The 22593-nt window shown below is 43.7% G+C and overlaps 1 protein-coding gene across 1 annotated transcript in view; it reads left to right on the plus strand.

The window, feature by feature from the left end:
- ATRN (attractin) overlaps nucleotides 1-22593 on the plus strand; it is a 2639854-nt gene that overhangs the window by 1781164 nt on the left and 836097 nt on the right. Inside the window, exon 19 of the mRNA XM_044064458.1 lies at nucleotides 16167-16261. Coding sequence (XP_043920393.1) covers nucleotides 16167-16261 — 95 coding nt within the window. The remainder of the gene's footprint in view (nucleotides 1-16166; nucleotides 16262-22593) is intronic.

A 22593-nucleotide genomic window follows, 5' to 3' on the forward strand; every position in this document is an offset into this window, starting at 1 on the left:
TTTGCAATCATCTGCGAACTTCGTCAACCAGAGGCCTTCTGTGTTAGCCTGTACTTCAGAGAAGTAGATACCAAGCAGGCGATGTCCCAGGACTGAACCCTGTGGTACTCCACTTGTCACTGGTTTGAAGTCAGATTTGGAGTCTGCAACTTTTACAGTCTGAGTTCTGTCAGAGATCCAGTTGGCAATCCATCTTGTGATGTAGGGATTTATACCTAGTTTAGCTATAATTCCAGAATGGGGGATGGTGTCGAAAGCCTTGGCGAGGTCAAGATAGGCTGTGTGAACCACCTTACCCTCGTCTACACCTTTGTTGACTGCCTCAAAGAAGTCAATCAGGTTCAGAAGGCATGATCTGCCTTTCACAAACCCGAACTGGGTGGGGTACAGAGTTTGGAGGTTACCACTGTGTTTGTTTGAGTTCCATGATGATACGTTCCATGGCCTTGCAGACCCGGCTCGTCAGGCTAATAGGGCGATAGTTCCCAGGATCAGTAATAGCTCCCCCTTTGTGGAGTGGGATAACTGTTGCTGTGCACCATTCAGTGGGCACAAAGTCTGACGTGAAACTATGATTGAACATGGTGCTTAGGTGGGGAGCCAGTTCATTCTGAAGTTTGTGTAAAATGCAGCCTGGGATGTTGTCCGGTCCCATGGATGCTGTGTTTTTGGATTTAGAGAGTGCAGCTTTTACCTGCATAGATGTGATTACAGGGACTCTGCATTCTTCCTGTATAGATATGGGCCCTTTAGGGGGGTGAGAGGGGAGTAAAGTTAGCACTGAACCTATCTGCCAGGATGTTGGCAATATCAGTTGCTTCTGTAATTTTCATGCCGTTGTGCTGTAACTCAGAGCAGATCTGGGTGTTGCCATTGAGATTCTTGACATAGCTATATAATGCTTTGTGGTTGCCCTTAGAATCAGTGGCGACTTTGTTTTCGTAGCTAGCTTTGGAGGATCTTATAAGGGATCTCAGCTTCTTACTGAGGCTGACCAGGGAGCTCTTCCACTCATAGGATTTTACTCTCTTTTGCAACAGTGTCTTCTTTTTGTTGTAGAGTTTGTTTATGGCAGGGGACCACCAGATTGGCTTCCTTATAGCGTCTTGGTTCTGTTTGGGATAGCACGATCCATGCACTCGTGTAAGTGCTTATAGAGTGCATTTGTGTAGGATTCAGCAGTTGTAACTGTATTGTCCATCTGCATGGGTGTCATGAAGTTCGCCACTTCTGTCTTAAGAAGCATGAAGTTGGCTTTGGAGAAATTTTTTACCGAGGTTTCCTTAATGGTGGGTGGGGGCAGGATGCAGATATCTAGGGTGATTAGCTTCTGGTCTGATCTGACCAATGAGGAGTTGACTTCAGGTGTGGAACATCAGTCACTCATGTTGGTAATGACTAGGCTTAGGATATTGTTGCCCCTGATGGGGGTGTGGATAAGTTGATCCAAGGCATTGGAATTTATGAATTCCAGAAAGCGTTGAGCAAAGGAGTTGGTACATGAGTAGTTTTCCCAGTTAATCGTGGGGTAGTTGAAATCCCCCATTATTAGGGTGTTTGGTTGAACCTAATATTTTCCAGTATATCAAGAAAAGAGGAGTGGGAGGAGGAGTTATATTTGGAGAAAAAGCTTTCTCCTTTACAAATAATGTTGCCCAAAATATGTAACTGTGTTAAGTTATTTGATTAGCTTAGAACGCTCTTATTTTTTTCTAATAAAATCAGTTCTGTAGGCTGGAGTGTGGGGTGTGGGGAGTGCCTTCTGTGTGGAGTCTGCATGTGCTCCCCGTGGTCGAGTGGCGTTCCGAAAGACATGTGTGAATGGGCGTGCCTTCGTTGAAGGTTGGGCGTCGAGCTGGCAACTCAGCACCGTAAAAATCTACTGCCAGTCATTAGCGGACTAGAGTTTTGCTGTGGCGACCCCTAACCAGGAAAAGCTGAAAGACAAACAACAACAGCATTTTCAGACTGTTTTCCATAGGAACTTTCTTATGTTTTTTTTTTTTTTTTTTTTTTTTTTTCATACTGCTGTCAAGTTTAGTCCACTTTCCCACCATCTCCCGCCTTTTCCACCCAAACTGTCAAGTTCACTCCCCTTCCTAGCCTATCTGACCCTTTTGCCCCCTTCATTGGCTGGTTCTAACCACATTGTCAGCTAGGGCGAGAGAGGGGCTGAGGCAAGCCATCATCTTGGGTGGTTCTTAATTTTATCCCATTTTCTTATGTTGTCTCTGTAGCTGGCTTGCAGTGATGCCATTGTGGACAGTCTGCTTTTGAAGGAGGATTGAATCTTTGGACTGCACTTTGAATAGTATCCTTGTCAGAAGTCCTTTTCCTCTCATAAGTTCTTAGTCTTGCACATCTCAAAAGATGATCCTTCCACAGATTTTAAATTTGCACTAAAGGAAGAGTATCCTCTGTTCTCTTAAAATTCATATAATTGAATACAGCTCTGTTATTGGTATTTAGCTGATAAGTTGCAAACGGTTGTGTGCTTCTTCACATTACCTCATCTTTCATTGATAGCTGTTTTATTCTGAAAGTAGATTTCTATTTATGACACATGCAGAAATTATCAGGAAGTTCTCAGATTAGTACTAGGGCAGCTGCCCTTATGGACCATTTTCTGCCTAGCCTATTACCCCATGTGAGAATCAAACCCTACACCTTATGGCTGTAAGATAAACACCTTAACCATTATTCCAACCTCCCACCTGCAGGATTGGAACAGTGTTCATTTTGATGTTCATCGTGTTTCACTGCTGCAGTCATTACACTTGGGTTATCCTGCCGTCAGGCGGTCCTGCAGTCGGCCAGAGTTCCAAAGTCTTGGTCCGGCGTCAGTTGCTGTTGCCTCCTCCCTGACGTCAGTGCATCAGGGGTATATAAGAAGCAGCCAATGCCATTTTCTTCAGTCTTTCTTGCCGCGTGGTGCCCGAAGCAAAAGCAGTTCGCAAGTGCCGGTCGGCCGACTCCTGAGATATCAAATTCTATTTCAGAATCGAAGTCTTCAGTAAAGCTAAGTACCCCGTTGGGGAAAGTTTTTCTTGCCTCAGACCGATGTCAGTAAAAGTTAATAATTGTATTTCTTGTGGGAAGCAAGTACCTCATAAGGATTTCCATTCTTACTGTATTCCATGCCTAGGCCCAGATCATGATGTCACTAGTTGTCGGTTTTGTGCTAGATTTAACAAACGCACTATTAAACGTCGGTTTGATTTTGCTCGCCATTACTTTGGCTGAAGGTTTAATTATACCATGCCGTCGGAACAACCGACGACCGGAATGCACAAAAAACGCAAAGATAAAGATAAGGACAGGCATCCGAGGCCCAAAACTGACGACGAAGCCTCTTCTAGGCCAGTCGCCGGTTCACTGGTTTTCAGTGAGGCGCTTTCGCAGCCCCTGACACCCGCAACCTCAGAACCACAGGCTGTGACCGACTCCCACGTGGAGGTGCCTAGGTCTCTGGATACTCAAGGTGTTGGGCCAACGGAGATTAACCATTTAGATGGGTCCGGAGCCGCTGAGCAGGCATCGGCTTCTGAGGGTGTTTTCAGGCCTACACAACTTACCATTGCAACTACAGCCAAGTCTAAAACTACATTAAAGACAAAGAAGCAAGTACAACATTCACCTGGACAGGCCTCCATGCCTAAAAAACAGATGCTCAAAATGGCCGGAGACTTGATAACTCTGATCAGAGGTTCCCAATCCCCCTCCTGATAAAAGACCTAGGCAGGAAACAGACTATGATTCCTCTGACCAGGTTTCTATATATTCTGATTCCTCTTCATACCAGGAAAATTCTTTACCCCCCCCCCATGAGGACTCTGATGCTGAAGAATCAATTCCTACAGCCTCTCCTCCTGAGGATTACTCTTTTGGGGAAACTTTACATACCATGAAGGGAACATTTCCATTGGGAGGGCCCGGATTACTCAGAATCCAAGAAAAGGCTCATAGACTTTCTTTTATTGCCTCAGCACAGGCCCCTTGCTATTCCACCAGTGTTGGACATTGTGGATGATGTGTTCTCTGAATCTAGTTTAAATCCTGATTTTTTTACCCCCAGCTCCAGTCAAGCCAGACAGGTACTACAGAGTCCCTGACTCTCACAAATTTCTTTAACTTCAACTACCCAAACATTGACTGGGAACACTACTCAAGCCCCAGCACCTTAGCCCAAAGATTCCTGGAAATTATAAACTCAAATGCTATGGAACAACTAGTCACCACTCCCACAAGAGGGGACAACATACTAGACCTGATCATTGCCAACATGGGGACTCTATGCTCCACACCAGAAGTATATCCCTCATTGGTAAGATCAGACCATAAATTAATTTCACTGGATGTCCACATCCCGACCCCACCCCCAGCCCAGAAAACCACAGTGAAAAACTTCTCAAAAGCGAACTTCTCACTTCTCAAAACCGAAGTGGAATCCTTCAAGGCCCCAGGGCCAGTGGAAACTACAACCCAAACTGCAGAATCCTATATAAATGCATTCTACGGACATCTCCAGGAATGCATGGATCATGCTATCCCAAACAAAACCCAGACCCAGTCATCCAAAAGCAGGCGTCCAGTCTGGTGGACCCCTGCCATAAATAAACTGTACAACAGAAGGAGGAAGCTACTACATGATAGAGCAAAATCCCTAATAGGGAAGGCATCTCTGATCAGTACTAGCAAAAAATGACGATCCCTCATAAAATCCTCCAAGGCCAGCTTCGAGAGAAAAATTGCACAGGACACCAAAGACAATCATAAGGCTTTTTTCAGTTATGTTAGAAACCTGGGATGCAACTCCCAGACTTGTTCTGAGTTGATTCTAAACAACAAAAAATACACTGAACCCACAGACATTGCCAATATCCTGGCAGACAGGTTCAGTGCAAACTTCTCCACCCCCTCCCCCCACAAAAGAGCAAGTATCTATCCCGGCAGAGGGCTGCCTCCCAAACATCTCAGATGCTCAGGTGAAGGCTGCCCTCTCCAAAGCAAAAAATACTGCTTCCATGGGATCAGATGACGTCCCAGGTTGCGTCCTACATGAACTACAAGAGGAACTAATCCCACAAATAAAACAGCTATACAATCTCAGCCTCATTACAGGATATGTGCCCACAGAATGGCGTACAGCAACAGTGGTCCCACTCCACAAAGGTGGAGCCTCTATGGACCCTGGAAACTATCGCCCCATAAGCCTGACTAGCTTAGTCTGCAAGGCTATGGAGAGGATCATCATGGAGCTCATAAACAAAGACATTGCGGACCTACAGACACTAGATCCTACCCAGTTCGGCTTTGTCAAGGGCAGATCCTGTCTTTTGAACCTGGTTGACTTCTTTGAAGCAGTCACCAAAGTCATAGATGAAGGGAAGGTAGTCCACACAGCCTATCTGGACCTTGCAAAGGCATTTGACACAATACCCCACTCGGGCATCATAGATAAACTATCCAACTTAAATATAAACCCCTATGTCACAAGATGGGTTGCAAACTGGCTCAAAGACAGAACCCACAGAGTGAGAGTTGCTGGAGCCATGTCAGACTCGAAACCAGTCACAAATGGCATCCCACAGGGTTCTGTTCTGGGACCACTCTTGTTCGGTATATACTTTTCCGAGGTACAGGCAAATGTGAGAGGACTATGGCTCACCAAGTTCGCAGACGACTGCAAACTGGGCACCATAATCAACTCTCCAGCTGACACAGACATCCTTCAAAAAGGTTTCTCAGAGACAGATAACTGGTGCCAGCGCCATGGTTTAAAGCTAAATGCCAAAAAATGTATGGTCATACCCTTTGGCAAAACAATGTGCCCACAAATTACCACATAGGTGGAAACCCATTAAGTACAGAGAAAGTTATTAGGGACCTGGGGACCCAAGTTGATAGCAATCTCTCCTTTGAAAACCACATTGCCAAAGTGGTTAGAAAGACCTTCTACATAGCCCACCTCATCACGAAGGGTTTCACATCTAGATCAAGAGAGGTAATCGTGCTCCTTTATTCATCCCTCATCAGGCCCATCATAGAATACAATGCCCCTTTTGGGATGTACCTTACCCGACACCTGCAGCAATTAGAAAGACCCCAAAAGTATCTCACCAAGAGGATCAAGGGACTCAAACAGATGCCATATGCTGCTCGGTTAAAAAAACTCCAGCTCTACTCAGTTGTATACCGCCTACTTCGAGGCGATCTTTGCCTGACATACAAAGCTATGTCAAATCCAGAATTAATGGACATGCTCCACCTCAGTAAATCTAAATCCCTTAGAGCCACACGCTCGAGGGACTTGAACCTCAGATCAGAAATAAATAGAACTTGCTGGAGGGACAGGTTCATAACCCAGAGGCTCCCTTCGCTCTGGAATAGAATTCCAGTTCATGTGAGGCAGAGCACCTCACTGAATCTCTTCAAGAAGAATCTCGATAAGTGGATGGGGGATCGTAGGTTTGTCCCAGGGATTACTCCCGTGTCACTATTAGACAGAGGCACAGTAAACTAAACCTTAAAAAAGGGCACAGTATACTCAAATCAAGGGGTGGCATAAGCCATACAGAATCGGGCTAGGCTTATAATTGCCCCAGGGCAGATAGCCTAGTATGAACCTATGAACCCTGTTGCTGACCCAGAAACTATTTCCCAGGGTCCCAAAGGGGTAAAGGCTTCCACGGCAAAAATCCAGTTCCCTCAGATAGGGATTCTAGAGCATTAGACAGATGGGGGAAGAAAGTTTACACCTCTGCAACTTTAGCAGTGAGGGCTTTAATTTGCCAGTTTCACATGCTTAAATATCAACAATATTTACTGTCTCAATTAAAACAGAAAATGAGTACAAGTACAGAACAACCTGATTATAAGGAAATGCAGGATTTATTGCATGCAGCTGAACAAGTGGGAAAGCATACTTTGCAATGTGGTTTTGATTCATTAGAAGCTTCTTGTAGAGCAGCAGTTACAGAATCTGTGATTCGAAGGCATGCTTGGTTAAAAGAACAAAGTTTACCAGATCATGTTAAGGCAAAATTATTGGATGCTCCTTTACAGCAAGATAATTTATTTGGTATTAAGGCAGAAGAGGTACCCGCGGTGGTGGCGCTGCGGTAGCGTTGTTGCCTCATAGCAAGACGTTGTCCCGTTCGATTCTCAGCTAGAGCGTCTTCTGTATGGAGGCATGCCTTCGCTGAAGGTTGTGCGTCAGGGCTGGTAACCCGGTACGTAAAAATCCACTACCAGTCATTAGCGGACCAGAATTCTGCTGTGGCGACCCCTAACCTGGAAAAGCCGAAAGACACAAACAAACATTAAGGCAGAAGCGGTAATAAAGAAAATGGAGGATAAGGCAAAATCTATGCAAACAGTGAAGGATTTCTTACAGGTACAGCCACATCCATTTAGCAGAAATTGGCCTACAAAAAACTGGTCCTTTCCAGTGTCAGACAGGCCACAAAGAGGCGGATACCGTTGCCCAAGAGGCAGATCTCAGCCACATGGTTCTTACAGACCATGACAGTGGGGTGCTACAACCCCAAAAGGAGGTGAGGACAAGTCACAACCTTACAGGAAACAGTCCCAATGACTTCCCCCTTCCAATGCCAAACTCTTACCTTTTGGCAGCTCCCTTAGGGGGGAAACTAGCACTTTTTTCTCAAAACTGGCAATCAATCACCCAAGAGAAATGGGTGCTGAATACTGTGTCTCAAGGTTACAGGTTCCACTTTCACACTTTTCCAAAACTAAAAGGAATGCCAGACCTGCCACAAAATCAATGGGCAGAGGCACAAAAACAAATTACAGCCCTCATGGACATGAGAGCTATTCAAAAAGTACCACAGCAGGAAAAAGGACAAGGATTTTACTCAAGACTCTTCCTGGTCCCCGGAAAGGACAAAGCCTGGAGGCCCATTCTGGACCTTTCTACTCTAAATACTTACCTGGATGTTCCAAAATTCAAAATGTTGACACTACAGCAGCTCCTTCCCATGTTGGGCAAGAAAGCTTGGCTTGTTACTTTGGACCTCAAAGAGGCATACATGCATGTCCCTACCAGACAAAATTGCAGAAGATACCTCAGATTCATAGCTGGTTCAATGTGCTACCAATTCTCTGCACTGCCCTTTGGCTTATCTACTGCGCCCAGGGTCTTCACAAAGTGCCTTGCACCAGTAATTGCATTTTGCAGACAAAAAGGAATTCAAATATATCCATAGCTGGACAACTGCCTGATTCAAGCAGAGAGTAAGGACATTCTTCTAAAGCATCTGGCGTTTGTAAAAAGATTAAGTTGCCTAGGGTACACAGTAAACGAAAAGAAATCAAAACTTGTGCCCTCACAAGAGGTAATATTCCTGGGTGCCAGCTTAAATACAATGGCCCAGATGGCTTATCTCACGCCAGACAAACAAGGACAACTGACTCAGTATTTTCAATTGATGGCAACAAAGTCCCAACTCCCTGCAAGAAAAATTCTGCAGGCCTTGGGATTCATGGCATCCTGCATACTACTAATTCCATATGCAAGACTGCATATGAGGAAATTACACTGGTACCTAAAAAGTGTTTGGACTCAACACTTTCACAGCTTGGAAACAGTAATACCTTTCGATGGTGGGCACTGGCATGTCACCTCAACAAGGGTCAGCCTTTCACTCTTCCCACAGCCAGGCAGACTTTAACAACAGATGCTTCGGATTACGCCTGGGGAGCACACATGTCAGGAAAATGTATTCAGGGCAAATGGACCACAGACCAAATGCATCTTCACATCAATCAAAAAAGAGATGTTGGCTGTACAAAATGCCCTTACAGCTTTCAAGGATCTTCTGCCTCCAGGATAATTACTATTAAAGACAGACATCACAGTAATGTGGTACATAAACAAGCAAGGGGCACTCATTCTTACCCCCTATGCTGACAAGCCATGACCTTGTGGAACACAGCTCTAACTTATCAAGTTCATCTGCAAGCACAATTCCTGCCAGGAAAGAAAAACACTCTGGCAGATGACTTAAGCAGAAACATCATGGATCCTCACAAGTGGAAATTAACTCCACAAGTCTTCAGCATGATAATGCAAAAATGGGGGTGCCCGGACATAGATCTTTTTGCCTCACCACTGAATTGCCAACTACAAAAATTCTGCACAAGGACTTATCACACACAAGCATGGAAAGTGGATGCTCTTTCGTTCAGCTGGACAAGCCTAAATGTTTATGCCTTCCCACTTCTGCCTCTCCTTTCAAAGGTACTCCTAAAACCAGACAAGAGAAACCACAGATGATTCTGATTGCTCCAGACTGGCCACGCCAGCATTGGTACCCAATCTTAAAGAACTTAGCTCAAGGCCCACCTTGGATTTTGCCTCAAATTCCGCACCTTCTGACTCAGCAAAACAATCGGATCCTGCACAGTCAGCTCAAAACCTTAGACCTGGCTGCATGGCACATTCATTAGCCAAACAGACAACTCCTCTCTCTAAAGCTGTTATGGATGTAATTTTGGAGGCCAGGAGGCCTAGCACCAGGAAATCTTATTCAGAAAAGTGGAAGAGATTCTGTGCTTGGAACCAGACTCAAAACCTTGACCCTCTTGTTCCTAACATTCCTCAGATACTACAATACTTACTGAGATGCTGGACAAAGGACTATCCTTCTCATCCATTAAGATCCACGCTTCTGCCATCTTGGCTCATTACAACACAGATCCTCCTATTTTCTCTCGCCCATTGCTAAAGCAGTACCTCAGAGGGGCTAAAAACATAAGACCACCCCTGAGAGCACCAGCACCTACTTGGGACCTCAATTTCGTCTTGGAAAAGCTCACATTGCCTCCTTTTGAGTCAGCCAGTTCAGCAGAGTTAAAATATATATCATGGAAAACTGCTCTGCTTCTGGCAATGACCTCAGCACAAAGAGTCTCAGAACTGCAGGCACTAATGGCAGTGGAGCCATTCATCATTTTCCACCAAGACAGGGTTTCTTTAAGAACAAACCCTTCCTTTATGCCTAAGGTGGTATCCAGTGTGGCTCTTAACCAAGCTATTCACTTGCCAACATTTTATCCAAAGGGGAGAGACTTCTACATTCCTTGGACATACACAGGCAATTGCGCTTCTACTTGGACAAAACAAAAGCTTTCAGAAAAATGAACAATTGTTTGTATCATATGCTGCAGGATCACAGGGAAAGCCTGTTTCAAAGCAGACCATTTCAAAGTGGATAGGTCACTGTATCTGGTTCTGCTACACACAGCATGGGAAACCTGTACCATCAAACATTAGGCCACATTCCACCAGGGCAACTGCTACTTCTACTGCCTACCTGAGAGGAGTACCTACCAAAGACATTTTGGAAGCTGCAACTTGGAGTTCAGTGCACACCTTTACCAAGCATTACCACTTGCCTCTTTACTCTAGATCCAGAGCTGGCTTTGTCACTGCAGTGCTGCAGGGCCTTATAGCCACACCAAATCCTTTATAGAACCAGCCACCCTGACTCAGCTTTGGGATTCAACCCAAGTGTAATGACTGCAGTAGTGAAACACGATGAACATAGTACAGTTTTGTACCTACCATGAATGTAGATGTTCAAGTGTCTTCACTGCTGCAGTCCTGGTTACCCACCTGCCATCCCCTCTTTCTTAGCTGGGTCGTATCTATACCTTTCTACACTATTCTACCTATGTGGTGTATTTGCTGGTTACTACAGGTTTTGTTTTTACCTTATTGTATGTTTTGCAAGCAATATGTATTGCCTATCTTTTTGGGTGCACCTGACATCTGGGGCAAGAAAAACTGAAGAAAATGGCGTTTGCTGCTTCTTATATACCCCTGACGCACTGACGTCAGGGAGGAGGCGACAGCAACCGACGCCGGACCAAGACTTTGGAACTCTGGCTGACTGCGGGACTGCCTGACGGCAGGATAACCCAAGTGTAATGACTGCGGCAGTGAAGACACTCGAACATCTACATTTATGTAGGTACAAAACTGTACTTTTCATTGTTGCAGTAAAAAAAATGTTGAGATTTCCTGTCTGGCAGAAGCCTGAGGATGGGCTGAATGCCAGGCACTTTTATGCTTCAGCAGACCAACTAGCAACCCTCCCCTCCAACATTGGGATGTTGAGGTGTAAAGTGCCACAAGATGGTGCCAAGTTTAATTTCTTTCTTGCCCCTTCGAGTCTGATGCATCTGCGTTTTAAAGTACATCAGTCAGTCTGAAGCCAGAAGACTTCTAAAGACAAGTACCCACTTGGAAAAAAAAACACTTGTTTATCTTTCAAGACTGTAGATGTCAAAACAATTGTCTAATATCTGTTGAAAGTGTGTAAAATAGATTCACCACTGCAGTTTCCTCTCTGGTTGTTCTGCCTGGGTGCAGAGCATGACATGCCCAATTGTCCTCAGTAGGCTATTTTAATTCCAGTATGGCTAGATCCAGAGCCAAAACCCAGGGGTACATTCAGCAGCGCAAAGAGTTTTGGTAACCTACAGGTGGTCTGCATGTACTATTGTATCCACTAGTACCTTTTCTCATCTCTTACGGGGAAAAAAAGAAAAAATATCCTAGAGACAAGAGTGCTAGAACCTCACTGACACCCCTTCAGTCTCCAGTAGCCCTTCCATACGAGTGTTGAAAGAGGTGAGGCAGTTTTGATAACCACTCCGGCAACCTTCCATGTTACTGAGGCCTCTGGTGAGATCCCCCATGCCTGCTGTGGTACTGACGTCTGCTTGGGATGAGTGCGTTAGGTATTCATTGGCTTCAGAGCCACTGAGCAAGCACTGTCTTCTGATACATTGATCCTAATTGAGAGGGGGGGCAGAATTCCCCACATTTGTAGCCATGAGGATCTCCTAGTAGACTGTATTCAGGTTGTTGCTATGATGTGGATATCCCACCTCTGGGCCAGTAATCAAGGACCCTCAATCCTCACCACTGGCACCTGTGGGGGTGACGTTCACTGGGAGGATAACAGGTACACGCACAGTATTTCCAGATGCAGCTCTCTGCATCAAGTGCAATGTCCCTTAAGAGCACACAGAGACCACAGTCAGTCTGGGGCTGGTTTCTCCCTCTTTCTCCACATCCCCAGTAAGATCCCCACTGGCAGAGCTGTAGAGTTGAGATCTCAGCTGAGTGTCCAAGCAAAGACCTCCAGCACCCTCTTTGTTCAGTCAGTGCTTCATGTCCCTGCTCAAGTAGCTGACATGCACATTCTTTGAGATTTGATACATAGACACACACACACACACACACACACACACACACACACACACACACACACACACACACACACACCTCTGGGAAAGGCTGGCATAGGTTTACTAGCTATACTCCCTGCTATCCAGACTGTAAGGTAGTTATGACTGCCACAAGACACTCCTGCCAGCTACCTTAAGGCTTTTCCAAGGGTACCCAATATACGGAGTGGAATTAATGTTAGTACAGTTGGTAGTTTGACCAAGAGCAATGCTGTTAGTGGCCCACACAGTGTCACCAAATAAATATCCAAGTGTTCTCAAAACTTAAATAACTCTACAAAGATCAGCCACAGTGAAAGGTTTAAATATATTTAAAAATAAATAATAATAGAACAAGACAATAACTAAGTTTATATTCACAGTGACATCAGAGTTTAAAACACAGTAAGTATTTAAAATAACTTTGCAGGACAGGCTCAGATAAATAAAAACAATATCTAAACTAAGTTTCACTGTATTCCTGACTGTATCTAAGTGAATTACTAACCCTAATAAGTTACTACTAGAGCAAGGCAGATGATGTGGTGAATGGTTGTTCTTGTTGTCAGGTCCACGACAGAATACAGAATGTTCTGTCTCACGAAGAGACTTCTCAAAGTAATATATAAAATATTACTACTGGGATAGCTTGCAGAATTACATCACTTCTTGCCATCTGACTTTTAGTTGCCAGGTAAAACCCCCATTGCTGGAAGTTGGCAGGATTTTGCACCTACCTGTAAAAATATACACACAAGGACTTCTGCTCAGATCTTTGGCAAGTGCTGGAAGTCATAAAATAATTGCATTCCTCCATGCTTTCAGACTAGCAATTAGTTCACCCCAAAGACAATACAGAAAGCTTCCTAGTACGTACTTTGTGTGCATCTCTATGGCCTAACCTATAAAGTGATGTAATTTCAGATATTTTTCTAAAGATTGCTGGACTGAGGTTAACCCTCCAGTTTCCTCTTTTCAAACATTTACTTTTTGCATGCACATTTCTGTTATCTGCAGCAGGGCACACTGTTGATGCATTTCAAGCACAAGCACTTTACCTTTTCAACACAAATGTCTGTACAAGTCAGTTTGATATACACACGACATACAGTTCTAATATATTCATAACATAAGCATCTTATATAGATTATTTTGATATTCAGAAATTACTTATAATTATTTACAAAATTCCAGCAAGCTGTGCTGGCAGTACCTCTTTTCGTCACAGTTGCCACCAAACCATGACCTGAAGCCTTGCTTCTCAATGCCGGACAGCAGTACAGTCCCAGGCCTTTGAAGATAAGTTGGTTGTTGGCATTTCCTGACCTCATTTGTTTGGGTGTCAGCCCCACAATTCAAAGGCCTATCCAAAGGAGTTATTCACACTTTCAAAAGATCTTATTGGTTGCAGTAGAGCCAGACAGTTTGACCCCGAAAAGCATTCTCCTCCTGGAATTTCTCCTGTCAGGAGAATGAAGAATCCTTCCTGACAGGTGTCCTCGGATTCCTATAACTTGGATGAAGACTACTTAGCATATGTAGACCAAATTTCTACAGGGTCGTCTGCAAAGTAGATGGTAACCTAGCAGCAGCCTCACCACCTGGTGATCTTCCCTTTGGGAACACATTTCATAAAATAAAGGAGACTTGTAATTGGGAGATTCAGGAGTATCCCCAGTCCAAGAAAAGACTGGACTTTTTTTTGGACTTCCTGATTCAAAAATCTCTCTCTCTCCTTCCAGTGCCAGAAGTGGTGGGTGGTGTGATCTGTGCAGTCTGATTTTCAGTTCCCTGTCCTTAGAAGACCAAATCAACTCAGCTCTACAAAGTGCCAGAGTTCCCCCAAGCATCTGTATTGCAATCCAGTGGCAGATCCTGAGGTGGTATCCTCAGAATCCAAGAGAGAAGATGGCCTGCTCTTCCAAGAACCCTTTACCAAATGATAGAGAGTAGAACCCTTGATAGAATTTAAAAGAAAGCACACCATTCAGCTACACTGCCCATGGAAACCCTGAATTGCCAGTTTCAGATTAAATATGAGGAATCTCCTGGATCAGATGAAACAAAAGGTAGAGGGGGTTGAGGATATAGCTTTCCAGAAGGGGTTGCTGGATATCAGCGATGCCAATTCCCAAGCACTCCCTTATGTGTGGCTTTGAATCTAGCAGGGTAGCTGCCATATATTGGTCTTTTGTTTGAAAAGAAAAGGAACCACTGCACAGACAATGCATATTCCCCTTGGATAAGACAAAAACAAAAATTCTGCTCAGCTGTTTGTAGCATTTGCAGAAAGTAAAGAAGAAAGACCAGTCAACAAACTAACCATTTCTAAATGAATTGCCAGTTGCATTCCTTTCTGTTACAAACTTGGAAAGTCAACACCAAGTAGGATCAGAAAACATTCCATTTGGGCAATAGATGGGTTCTTTAGAGGAATGCCTACCCATTTCCTCCTGTAAGCAGTTACCTGGTCTTGTGCCCATACTTTTTTAAAACATTATAGTTTAGCAGTTGTGCCTAGAGCCAGGGCAGGGTCTGTCTCAGTCATTTTACAGGGGCTCATTTCTCCTGCCCGTACCTCTGTCCATCTGCAAGTCTCCCAAGAGTACTTACTGCACCATTGAATTATGAACATAGTACAGTTGTGTAGGTACTTAACGCTAAATTTAGATGTTCAAGTATCTACACTGTTGCAGTATCTATTTCCTCCAATCCTGCCCCTTTCTTCTTCCTGATCCAGGGTTTGGGACAGTATACCCCTTTACAACTTGGAATCCTTCTCCCATTCCTGATTGTCCCTTTCCATTTATTCCCCACTTTGGTCTGGGGATACTTCTGAGCAGGTTATGCTCCTGGCTGCACTGGAGAGAGTGGGACTCCGGACAGTGTTAAGAATGATCTGAAACGTGGTGCAGTCCCATGACCCTTTATACCCTGACATCCTGATATCAGAGGGGAGGGCATCTGCCATGCTTGGGGGACAGTAGAAGTCACTGGTATTTGTACTGGACTTGGGATTTCCCAACTTACCGAAGCCCAAGACTAATCACTGTAAACGAACATTTGCATTTATAGTAAGTACCTACACAACTGTATTTTTATTCATTAATTTGTGTCTTTTTTTATGTTGACTAGTTTGGTGTGATCCTTAATGTTTTTAACCCATTATAAATGTTTGAAGAGAAATTTAAGAACCTATAATACTAAGAAAAAATTTTTTTTCTTCCCATTATTGTATATATAGAGCTTCTTTTGTACGTGACTGTACTAATGCAGTCACATTTAACATATGTGCTCTCCATGGGTTAAATTTAAGTTGATGATGTTGTTCTTTCGGCTTTTCCCGGTTAGGGGTCGCCACAGCGGAACTCTGGTCAGCTAATGACTGGCAGTAGATTTTTTACGGGTGCCGACATGCCAGCTCGATGCCCAACCTTCAACGAAGGCTCTCCTATTCTATGCATGTCTTTTGAACACCACTCGAGTTGATAAAAGCTTTAAAATGTAGTTCCAGATAAAATTATTTCCAAAGTAGTAAACCGTAATATTTTGACTAGTCCTTTTAATTATATATTTATTTTACATTTGTTTACCTGGATAGTCCGACTGGATATATGCCCATTTTCAGCTGAGATATTATTCAGATATGATTTCATTTTATAGCTTAATCAGGGTTGGTACATGGACAAAGTCAGTTTACTTTGAAATACTGTTTGAGGCTTTTTTTGAAGAGACTTATGGAGGATTGAAGGGTTATATAGTTTGGCAGTTTTGTTAGTAGAAAATGTGTGACTGTATGCGGATTTGAAACTGTAAATGTCTACAATATATTTCCTCTAAAATGTAAAACTACTGGAAAAAATGGAAACTACAGCAAAATTTACCTGTTTTACATTTTTAAACAGATTCACTGCTTATTGACTATCAGTTTACATTCAGTCTGTCTCAAGAAGATGATCGCTACTATACAACAATAAACTTTGTTGCAACACCAGAGGAAGTGAGTATATTCACTATTTAATCAAAATCATAACAAATATTGCTTTTCTTGAAAATAAGTATCCTGCTTGCTGAATTCGTGAAAAAAATTAAGTGTAGAGATTTCCAACTTGTTGTGCTTGTTTTATATATCTCAGTGTTCTTTTTATGCCAGAATATAGTGCTGTTAGCAACATTGCAGAATGTATTAGTAATAGTGGCATTAGTTTACTTCACTGAAGTAAGAAAAATAAAACAATGCAGAAGCCTGAAAATGACATAAAAAGTAAAATGCAGAATTTGAGAGTAAGTTTACCTTGATTTTTAGCAAGGCACTTCACAGAGTAGTAGTAAAAAGGTTATAAACACATAAGTACATTAAATAGAGCATAGTTTGGTACTAAGGTGATTACCAAATTAACAGAATGCAGAGGTTCTAAAACAGGTACTTTAGTGTCCAAAGTAGCTAGAGAAAAAAGTACCCATTTATAGCATCTTTGAGTAACAAGTGGTGCAAAAAATGAAAATAATATTGATGTAGCTAAATGGTTAAAGGGACTGCAGTAGAACTGATATACAGATTGAGATGCAAAGAACCGTCCTGTTTTCCAAATTTGCTGGCAAATTCTATGCAACGCTGTAATAGCTGGCATAATGGCCAAGGTCTTCATCTCCCATTTACAATTTACAAATTTCAGTCCCGACTTCCGACCCAAGCCTGCATGGGGTTTGCATGTTCTCCTTGTGTTGCGAGGTTCTTCCCATTTCCCAAAAAACACTGATTGTTTCCACTTCAGACTACCCCAAGAATGGAGTTGTGGGCAGCAGCACAGATTCCAGATGGTGACTTTTGGAGGAAGAGTTGGATAGACCCAACTACTTTTGGCATCAAGTGTGGGGTGCAATGTCCTCTAGATAGAACACAGATCACTGAGCACCATGTCAAGGCTAGCCATTCAACAGTGTAAAAATCTGGCTGTAGGTTATTAGGTCACATTGATTATTGTTGTCAAAAAAAATGGTATGGGTATTTACATCTGCGAAGTGGGTCGAGGACCCAGCCTACACCAGCTTATGCCAAGGACCCATACTAACAATGGAAAGGAGGTATCTATGTGCTCCTATTGGCCAGAGTATGCCTGCCAGAAAAAGCCCAGCGGCCCTGGGTCAGTAAGCTACTGGTTGGCCAGTTGTCCAGCTTGTATTATTGGGATAGCGTTGAGCGAAAGCTGGGCATAAAACCAGTCAACTTGCCAATCTTGAGTTAAGGAGTGCTGCACTCAATATAGGTTCACTGACAGGATACAGTTTGGAAGTGGGTGACGTGATTGTAAGGAAGAGAGTGGGCATCCTTTGTATCCAGGAGCAAGGTGGAAAGGCAGTGCAGCAAAGCCACTTAGCTTGGGATCCAGAGTCTACTACTCAGGAGGAGGACAGACTAGAAATTGTGTAGAATTGTTGTGAAAAAGAGGCTTCGGAAGACCATGAAGGATGTCACAAGAATTAGTGACAAGACTCATGGTTATTAGGTTTCAGTGTAAGGATAGAGCAGTATTCATAATCTCAGCCTGTGCCCCATAGCAGGGTTGTGAAAGCAAGGAAAAGAGTGCATGCAAATAGCAGTTGCAGGACATTCTATGTAAAGCAGCAGACCTTGAGTTAGTGTTCATAATGGGAGACCTAAATGCATATTTCTGGACAGACATAACAGGATAATGGTGGCCAGTATATGGTTTAGCAAGAGAGAGAGTCACAAGATCACACACAGGCGTGGTCAACATGCAACTCGGGTAGACTTCCACTTAATAAGGAAGGGGCACTGGGTAGAATCAGTGATTGCAAAGTCATCCCCAGTGAATCAATCAGCCCACAACATAAACCTCTGGTTGCCACAGTCAGCTGCAAGCCGTCATCAGAGAAGGCTCTAAGATCAATAAAGACTAGGTTGAAGACATTGAAGTTGACTGGAGAGAAAGCCCAAGAGTCCAGTGAAATACTCAGGGTTCTAGCACCTCAGGAAGAAAGGGAAATAGATGGAGTTGAAGAAAAATTGTAGTGCCTCAAAACAGCATATGTGAGTATAAAACATATATGCAACCAAGTTAGATATGGAATAGGATACATAAGGAAAGCCAGTGGTGGAATTCAGAAGTTCAAAGTCATCACAAGAAAGGAGTGAAGACAGAGTGAGAGATAGAAAAGATGAACCAGGTTAAGAAGGAATACTTATTGACAGAGACACTAAGAGAACAGAAGCATTAGCAAAGAACAAGGCATAAGAGATGCCATAAAAGCTTCTAGAATTTGACTTTTTAGGAGGCACAAAGAAACTCATCAGATTGAAAGACAAAGACAAAAAAAAAGGTCAGCAGACACCATCCATAAGGTATGCCAGCGACAACTTGCTCACCAGTTCACAGGACATCAAAGGCAGATTGAAGGAGTACTTCCACCAGCTTCTAAATGAAGAAAACTGACAGAAGCTGTACTGTCCCAGACACAGCCTACAGTGAAAGAAATGGAAGAGCCCACTACAGAACAACTAAGAACAGCATTAAAGGAAAATGAAGTCAGGGGAGGCAGCAGGCTCAGATAGGTTCATAGGTTGGTACTAGGCGATCGGCCCCAGGGCCTATACAAGCCTAGCCATAACAATTCCCTGGCTATTTCTTCCCACCCTGTTTACTTTCCTGGACCCCTGTCTAGCAGGGTGACTGACGTGATCCCCGGGATGAATGTCCTTTCTCCCATCCAGTCATCAAGGTTCCTTTTGAAGAGGGCCAAAGAGGTGCTCTGCTTGACATGTATGGGCAGTCTATTCCAGAGTCTGGGGAGTCTCTGGGTCAGGAACCTATCCCCCCAGCATGTTTTGTTTATTGGGATGACAAGGTTTAGATCCCTGGAGCATGTGGCTCTGAGGGATTGGGATTTCTTTAAGTGTAGTATGTCCAGCAGCTCTGGGTTTGATACGGCCTTGTATGTTAAGCAGAGATCGCCTCGAAGTAGACGATATGTGACAGAGTATAGCTGGAGTTTTTTAAAGTGATCAGCATAGGGCATCTGCTTTAGGCCTGTGATTCTTTTAATGAGGTATTTCTGTGGCCTTTCCAGTTGTTGCAGATGTCTTGAGAGGTGCATACCAATTGGGGTGTTGTATTCTATAATGGGTCTAATGAGGGATGAGTACAGTGGGACAATGACCTCCTTTTTTCTGGATGAAAAGCCCTTAGTGATGAGGTGTGCCACATAGATGGATTTCCTGACTGTTGTGGCAATATGGTTATTGAAGGTGAGACCACTGTCCATCTGTGTCCCTGAGTCTCTTATCACACTTTCGGTGTTTAGTGTGCTGCCACCTATGTGGTAATTCATGGGTACATGTTTTTTCCCAAAGGGGATAACTATACATTTCTTGACATTGAGCTTGAGCCCATGGCTCTTGCACCAAGCATCTGTTTCTGTAAGGCCCTTTTTTGTAGAGTACCCACATCATTTGGGGATTCAGTAATGGCTCCCAGTTTGCAGTCTTCTGCAAACTTTGTTAGCCAGAGTCCCTTAGTGTTGGCCTGTACTTCAGAGAAGTAGATGACAAACAGGAGAGGTCCCAGGACTGAACCCTGAGGTACTCCACTTGTCACTTGTCTGGAGCTGGATTTGGAGTCGGCTACTTTTACAGTGTGGGTTCTGTCAGTAAGCCAGTTGGCAACCCATAGAGTGACGTAGGGATTAATGCCCAGCTTAGTAAGTTTATCTATGATTCCAGAGTGTAGGATGGTGTCAAAGGCCTTGGCGAGGTCCATATAGGCTGTGTGGACTGCCTTACCTTCATCCACAGCTCTGGAGACTGATTCGAAGAAGTCAGTCAGGTTCAGGAGACAAGATCGGCCCTTCACAAACCCAAACTGGGTGGGGTCCAGTGTTTTAAAGCTGCGAATGTCTTTGTTTATAAGTTCCATGGCCTTGCAGATCAGCCTCGTCAGACTGATAGGGAGGTAGTTCCTGGGATCCAAGGTGGATTCCCCTTGTGGAGTGGGATAACTGTAGCTCAGCGCCACTCTGTAGGCATGGAGCCTGAGGTGAGGATATGATTAAACATGACACTTTGGTGAGGTGCCATTTCATTTTGTAGTTCATGTAGTACACAACCCAGGATGTCATCTGGTCCCATGGATGCTGTATTCTTAGCTTTGGAGAGTGCGTTTTTTTTTACCTGTGTGGCCGTTATTACCAGAATTTGGCAATCTTCCAGTATTGAGATGGGCCATTTAGGGGGTGAGAGGGGGGTGAAGTTGGCACTAAATCGATCTGCCAGGATATTGGCAATATACTTGGGATCATTATATTTAATACCATTCTGTTGTAGCTCAGAGCAGATCTGAGCATTGCCATTTAGATTCTTAACATAGTTATAGAATGGCTTGTGGTTGTCTTTGGAATCTTTGGCAATTTTATTTTCGTAACTAGCTTTGGAGGATTTTATGAGGGATCTTAGCTTCTTACTGAGGCTGGTAAGGGAGTTTTTTGCATCCTGGGATTTTCCTCCTTTCTGCTACAGTTTCTTCCTTTTGTTGTAAATTTTGTTTATGGCAGGGGACCACCAGATTGGCTTCCTTTTTTGGAGTAGAGCATCTTGGTTCTATTTGGGATGGCACGATTCATGCATGGGTGGATGTCCTCGTACAGTGCCTTAGTGTAGGACTCGGCAGACGAAATTTCAGTTCCCGTCTGCATGGGTGTCATGAAGTTTGTAACTTCTGACTTGAGCATGAAGTTGGCTTTGGAGAAGTTATTTATGGAGATTTCTTTACTGGGGGTGGGGTGGGATATGGATGTTATGGGTGATTAGGTCACTGCAGATATGATCAAGATGTTGGGTTTATTAGGAGAGAAGTGGCTCTTGAGGGTACCCAGAGCAGTATGGAGAGAAAGGCATATTCCAATTGACTGGAGAGTAAGGATACTAGTCCCAATGTACAACAGCAAAGGGGCATCCATAACCGTGGGCATTGTGGCAGTATCCAGCTGCAAGATTGGAGATGAGCAGTTCTGATTCAGATAAGGATGGCAAACAACCGACCCGATGTTTGCAGTGAGACAGATAATTGAAGAGAAGCTACAGACAAGGAAATAGTTCAAATGGGCATTCCTGGACTTGGAGAAAGCATATGACAAAGTCTCAAGAAAGCTGATTTGGATGACCCTGTCATGTTTCAAAGTCCCAGAAACTTTAATAGAATTAGTGCAGGCTATGTGCAGGTACCCAGTAACACAAGTGAGAACAGTATTTGGATTCGTAGAGGAGCTCCCAGTGGGATTGGGTGTGCATCAGGATTCATATGAGCCATTGCTGTTCATACTGGTGATGGACTGCATTATGAAGTGGATCAGAGGGGACAGCTCAACAAAGTTGCTGTATACAGATGATAAAAGATGATGTGGCATTAGAAGCAGACTCAGAACAAGAACTACAGCAAAGAAGAGGGGAATGAAATGCAAAACTGAAGGCATATGGGATGAAAATGAGTATAGATAAAATAGTTGTAATGGCAGCAAATGGGGGAAATCAGAAGTTGAGAACTGAGGTAGAGTGGGAAATACTGGAGCAAGCTAACTACTTTGAGTACCTGAGAGGAGTGGTTGAGGAGAAGGAAAGTCTGAACGAGGGCATCAAAGATAGAATTAGACTGCAACCAGCTGGCACAGTGCATCAAGGGTAGTGTATCACAGAAGAATGCTAAAGAAGCTTGAAAGTAAGGAGCACAGAACAGTGCATGACCAGTAGTACTGCATGGTACAGAAACCTGGGCAGTGAAGGCAAAGCAGTCGAGGAAGCTAGAAGTGATGGAGATGAAGTGCCTCAGATGGGTGGTAGGGTGCAAAAAGTAAGACAGATGAAGAAATGAGGACATCAGAACAAATGCCCAGGTAGCTCCAGTGACTGAGAAAGAACAGATTACAGTGGTTCAGGCACATGTGCCGAAAAAGCAGAAGATAGTCTGGCGAAGATGATTTGGGACAGACAGAAAGCAGGCAAGAGAAAATGTGGGAGTCCAGCAAAGAGATGGATGGATTGTCTGAGAGAAGACCTATGACATTTAGGTATGACTGTTGAAAAGGGTAGGAACATAGCATTGAATCAAGAGAGATGGTGACAGTTGATGAGAAACTGCAACCCCTGTGTAGAAAGTCTGAAAAAGAGGGATTGATGATGATTGTAACAGTTTCATTTTTGCAGGATTTTAAACAATTCAGCTGAAGTTCCATCACTTCCCACAGCCTTATTAGCAAGACTTTCTAGGGCCCATTTCATTTCACTCTCTAGGATGCCTGGCTTTAGATCAGAGAGCACATCGT

Source organism: Protopterus annectens, chromosome 2.part2, assembly GCF_019279795.1.
Source record: "Protopterus annectens isolate FY-2018-M chromosome 2.part2, PAN1.0, whole genome shotgun sequence".
Lineage (NCBI taxonomy): Eukaryota > Metazoa > Chordata > Ceratodontiformes > Protopteridae > Protopterus > Protopterus annectens.